General features: G+C 50.7%; 1 protein-coding gene across 1 annotated transcript in view; it reads left to right on the forward strand.

Moving 5' to 3' along the window:
• Nucleotides 1–5,676, forward strand: part of LOC123120929 (uncharacterized) — a 62,679-nt gene extending 57,003 nt beyond the window's left edge. Inside the window, exons 4-6 of the mRNA XM_044540892.1 lie at nt 4,632–4,866; nt 4,949–5,100; nt 5,199–5,676. Coding sequence (XP_044396827.1) covers nt 4,632–4,866; nt 4,949–5,100; nt 5,199–5,568 — 757 coding nt within the window. The 3' untranslated portion in view covers nt 5,569–5,676. The remainder of the gene's footprint in view (nt 1–4,631; nt 4,867–4,948; nt 5,101–5,198) is intronic.
• The last annotated feature ends 324 nt before the right edge of the window (nt 5,677–6,000 follow it).

Below are 6,000 nucleotides of genomic sequence, written 5' to 3' on the forward strand. Positions count from 1 at the left end.
TCTCTCTGGCTAAAGGGGCCCGCCGCCCGCGGGCCGTACTGGCATCTGTCGTGGATGACGTCGAGGCCAACAAGGCTACAGGGCCGCGCCGGACGGGAGGGCGTCCTGTGGCCATGCCTGCTTCGGGATTCGGGGGTAGTGGGTTGTACTGTGGCCACGCCCCGTCTTATCTCCATTATGTGGGCGTAGTTTTGGTGGGTGCGGTCTTGGCCGGCTTCTTGGAGTCGGCGTTCTTCATGGCCGGCTTTTGGGAGTCGGTCCTTTTGGAGCCGGCTTCCTGGAGTCGGCCATCTTGTGGCTATCTTGGGGGAGGTTTCTGGGAATGGGTCGTCTTCTGAGAGTCGGCCCCTGGGATAGTCGGCCGGGGGAAGGCGGCCCTGTGCTTCGAATGCTTGAAGGCTCAAATGGCCTGATAATTTCTTGAGAAGCCAGGGGGAGTCGGTTAGGCTACCCGTGGCTATTTACTCCGACATCCCCGGCAAGGATCTTGCCGGGGGTCTCGTGGCTTTCCTCGGCAAGGATCTTGCCGAGGATCGTTGTCTTCCAATCCTCATCTGATCTTGAACATTTCTTGTCTTCAGAAAGATCTGCATGCCACCACGGAGGTGTCTCCCGAGTCCTGGCCCAACACAGTTGATGGTGTTGGAAACCGTGGGCTCAAGGGCGGCGCGTTCCGCTGGTGGGGGCGAGCTGCCCCCGGCAAGGGTCTTGCCGGGGGAACCCGCTTCGTCCCTCTGCTTCTTTGTGGTCTTGGCCTTGGCGTTGCTCTGGCTGCCTCGGGCTTTGGTTTTACCTCGGTTCACTTCCCCTGCTCTGCTTGGTGTGGCCGTGGGCGCGGCTCCGACTGTCCGTGCACAGGTAAAGGGGTACAAAGGTGCGCCCCTTCTTTTGTACACCGACGGAGGACGCGGAACGCGAAAGTCTGGGGATCCCAGACCCCTTGGCGGAGTTCACCATCCCGCAAGATCGTGACATCATCAGGGCCCGGTACCGTTGGGACCTAGTCAACAAGGTTTTTGATACGGACGCGGGCACGAAGGAGTTCATGAGACTGCTGGTAATTATTAATTTACCCCCTAATTTTAGATTCTGATCAGTTTGACAACACGTTTAGTCACATTTGTAAATGATCCACATTCCTTTTGCACAAAGAGCAACACTGGATTGCGACCGAAAGTGACTCGCCGTCTGAGGCATTGGCGAGGCCCAAGTGGGACACCCCATTCAACCGGGCCTTTAACGTATTGAAACGACTCCCGGTGGACACTCGACCGTCGTATGGACTTGTGCACGGCGTCGGAGACGGCGCCACATGGAAGAAGTACTACCGTGAGACCACGGAGGAGAGAAAGGAAAGACGGAGGTTAAATGAAAAAAACATCAACAAGAAGGTTGAGATTGCGGTTGAGAAGAAATCAGCTGAGACAGTCAGAGCAGCGGTAGCTGCCGCAAAAGAGGAGATGGCATCTTCGTATAGTGTCTTGGTTCCGGCTATCGTCAGTTGGACCAAGCAAAATCCAAATAAAGAGGCAGCGGACTTTCCCCTTTCCAACTTATTCGAGAGCAGCTCGTTTAGCGCACCTGCTCCCGCACCCGCTAGCAGCCTGTCCTCTGTCTGTGGCGTGCTTGGCGGGGCTTCGTCTTTGGCTAAGCTTGACACCCTCACGATACCTGTCACGCCGGCCCTCTTCAATATATGTATAATCTCCCGTTTCCGTTGTCTTTCAGATGTCTCATGCCGCAGACATGTCTTTGCAGGCCGACGTAACCCCGTGCACCATACTGTACACCATCGACGGCCAGAAGGTGGACGTGGGAAAGGCGACGATAGTGAAGCCGAAGGAACAATTGTTCCACAGCCGGCCGATCCCCCTGACATCTTCAAGGTTTCCGTGGGCAGTGTCGAACCGGGCCACAAGAATTTGGCTCCTCCGGTAGCACTAGGGGGAGATGACGACGAGACCCCATGGTGGCTTGGCGATTGCAAGCCTTGGGTCCTATTGTGGCCGAAGAGTCTGCTTCGTCTAGAGGCGGCCGGGAGCACACCCACGACCAAGCAGCCTCAGCAAGGTATGAACACCAACACCCCACCTACACAATTAGTGTCGCCTGCCGTGCCGGGTAAGGAAGAGGCTCCATTAGTGGCTGATGACGTCGTCGCCGTCGAAGAAGCAATGCATGATGCTATCGATGAGGATGACGATGACCCTCTACAGTATCTCAATACTGGATCCTATGACGATGGAGGATTGATGGCTCAGCAATATGAGTACTCAGGGTTTGAGCGTGATGAGTCGGTGCCTGAATTGCCGGAGGATGAACGTATTATAGGCGACCTTCCAGTAGCAAAGAAGCATAGGAAGAGACTGAGGAAAGGCAACAAAGCTGCTTCTATGATCCAGTCGCCTCAGCAGCCTAGGGTCCAAGACCATATACCTATCCCCGATGCAGCAAAATGTCATATCCCCGGTGATCCGATCCTACCTAAGGCAGCGGTAGAGGCCATATACGGCGATCTAAGGAGACTTCATGACGATGTGCTGCGGAGAGAGAAAAGCCTGGTCGCCTCAAAAAAGCCAGGATACCCACTCTACGTGGTTAACGTGTCGCAGCAAAGGTTGTACGTCGACACATTCCCAGCGGAGAAGTTCTTCCTTCGATTCGAATACATCTTCGACATGTTTCGCTTGAAAAAGCTGGATTTTACGTTTGTCCGCCTTTTTGCCTTGTACATGAACTACATCATCAGGATTGAGCAGATACCTTATATCTGTGTCGTTGACCCGTACTTCATGCACGAGGGCTTCTTTGCAGTCTGCCAAAAGCACTGTGAATACGTGAGTAACTACATCGCCGTTTTCATGGTCGGCAATAAGGACAAGGAGACGATTCTCGTGCCTTATCATACCATGAAAGTCATCCACGCGGATATCCTTCCTTCAGTTTCAATCATTCATTTGCACGTGGAGGCTAATTTGAGGTGTACTTATTTTGCGCAGCGACGTGCATGCCATCCTCATCATCCTTTACCCCCGATTCTCCCGCGCTCTTTACTTGGACTCGTCAAAGAACATGAACAAAAAGGATTACACCCACGTCAAGTCTGTTCTCGATAGTGCTATCTTTACCTACGGCCTACGGGGTGGAGAGATCACGGTCAAGAAGACAAGGAACCGCGCGCCCGCCTTCGGCCATAAGACCGACTTCTGCTGCAACCAGCAACCGAGTGGTACTCTCGGTGATGGATTCTATGTCCTCCACCACATGCTGGAGTACAGACAGGATCAGCAGAACCTTCGCATGTCACCTAGATCCGGTGATGCCCATATTCTGCAATGGGCAAAGAACCTAGGAGATATCCCGGATCATCGACTTCGAGCTGAGTTCTATCAAATCCAACGTGAACTTGCCCAAATCATCATGAAGGAGGTCATCGAAAAAACAGGGATGTTCTAGGAAGAAGGGCAAATGTCGCGGGAAGACGTCCGAACACGCGTATCGACTCAGCGTCTCGACCTGAAGCCTTTCACTGCGCTCGGGGACTATCTCCCTGACTTGGATGGATGGCATGACATGTTGGAGTGATTGACGATATATGAAAAAGTGTCCATTTAGTCCATACTTTCTCTATGACGAAACTTTGAGTTATGCACGATGAAACTTTATTTGTGATGTAATTAAACCGTCCTCCACAACTAGCGAAGATCACTCTACTTAGGGCATTTTGGGTACGATGAACTTTCTTATTTATGCTTATGGTATGTTGCTTCTATTTTTGCCAAGTCTGTCTCTTTCTGTTGCTCAACTATATATGTTGCATATTATCGACTCATGTGACGATGCAGGTACATAAATCATCGATGGAGAAGAAGTGCTACGCCAGGAGTATACAACGAGTTGCCGGAGTCTTCGATAGCAGAGCCGAAGCGGAAAGTAGTTAGTTTAGGTTCACGCTAGTGCGAGAGAGGGATACGAATCGGTGCCTCAAGAAGTACTACATTATGTATGATGAGACATGCCATGTAACTTATATAGCTATATCGTGATTATGATGTGACGACATGATTTGTGTTGGATGATATGATGAGACTATTATGTGTATGATATGATGAGCATATTGCCAGTTTATGATATGATTAGTATACTGTATAAAATTTGTACAAAAACATCGCAAATACGTAGCAAAAAACAAAGATATGTGAAAATATAGTAGTAGCGCTCTTTAGCGCTGAACAGGAAAACGCTACTGCTAAGCCACTTAGCAGTAGCGCTGGTATGGTCAGCGCTACTGCTAAGTAGTTATAGCAGTAGCGCGGGTATAAACTCGCTACTACTAAATGTTCCCCGCGCTATTGATAGCCCTTAGACCCGCGCTACTGCTAGGCTTTTCCCTAGTAGTGTGTGCTCACCCAGGGCCTCCTCCAGTGGTTCTTGGCTCCAGTATTTTTCTTTTATTGTATAAAAATTCTCCAAAAAGGTTGGTTCTATTATGAGAATTTTATTTCTGCACAAAAACTACACCATGATAGTTCTGCTGAAAACAACGTCAGTGCGGGTTAGTTTCATTTAAATCATGCAAATTAGAGTCCAAAACAAAAGGAAAAGCGTTAGGAAAAGTAGATACGAAAGAGACGTATCATGCTCCTACTATGGGTGGACACGGGGCTCATCCCGGAGGTCGTGGCCCGGGGGTTCGGCCCCAAGCTGTCTTCGGACGCCGTCGCGCGGTTGGGCCAAGAGGCGTGCCTTGCGCCTGCAGGTCTAGGCCACAAACTGCGCTCCTTGGAGCGAGGGGTCGGGCAGCTCATCGGCGCCGACAGGATCTCCAACTGCAGCTCGAAGGATTCCGTCTGGCGACTCCAGCAGGTTCGCCGTTCTTGTGTGTCAATCAACTTATTTCCTCTTGGCTGTAGAGACAGTTCTTCATAGACGAAATATTTTCTTTCAGAATGATCAGCATTTGTTCCATTGGCGCTGCTCACTCTACAAGTCGGCTGCAGAGGAGGTCAGCATCTGGGGGAGCCCTCTCCGGAGCTCAGGCCTGCTCCCGTCTACGCTCTTGACACGGCACATCACCATCCTCTCCGGCAAGCTCACCGAGATAATTGACAGAATGTCGACTATCAATGCCAATATTACTTCATCACCCGAACCACCAGTAGCAGATAACTGAAATCCATGTCTTGTATTTGTTTGCGGTGGTCGGATGGGAGCGTATTGCCGATGGTGAGTGCGAGCAATGGGAGCTCCTGGAGCTACCGGGGCTGGAGTGCAGCAGCAGTGCTGCTAGAACCAGAGGTGTGGGTGCTGGAGTACCAGAGGAGCGTGCTGTTCGAGGGCACACGGCTGCTGCCGGCCACGGTGGAGCTGCTGGCGTCCAGGTGCTCGGAAATGGCGAAACGGAGCGTTTACATGAGGGAGTGCCTCCTTCCAGTTCACGGCCAAGAACACGTACACATCTACGAGATGCACAGCCAGATCGTTGACATGAGGGAATGCCTCCTTCCAGTAGTCACCGAGGGATTGAGCCACCAGCAGAGCAGTGGCGGCAAGCGTCACAAGAAATAGATGATGATTAGCTGATCATTTAACCTAGTTCATGATGCACGTAATAGTTTACTTTAGTGTGTGCAAATATCATGTATGTACTAGCCACCTATGTAATTGGATGTCTAATTTCGGTATGCAATCATGTCCTTATAAGTATATATGTTGTTGTTCTGTAGACATAGCAAATCACATCGCACATAGACCAAACTAGGAAACCTGCGGTGATGCTTTCATCAATCGTTGATAATTATATACCGCAATCGTTTGCCCACAACACACGGCTTATTGGCAGCAATCGTTTGTGTTATTATCGGCCTTCGCACACATTTCTAATTGTGGACCTGTTTGCCGCGTATCACACACATCTTGTTAAGTTGAACCGTTTTGTTGTCTTGGCTCATCGCAAACAATTCTTCCGAGTGAACTGTATGTCATCTATCGCACACACCT

The sequence above is a fragment of the Triticum aestivum genome, chromosome 5D, assembly GCF_018294505.1.
Source record: "Triticum aestivum cultivar Chinese Spring chromosome 5D, IWGSC CS RefSeq v2.1, whole genome shotgun sequence".
Classification (NCBI taxonomy): domain Eukaryota; kingdom Viridiplantae; phylum Streptophyta; class Magnoliopsida; order Poales; family Poaceae; genus Triticum; species Triticum aestivum.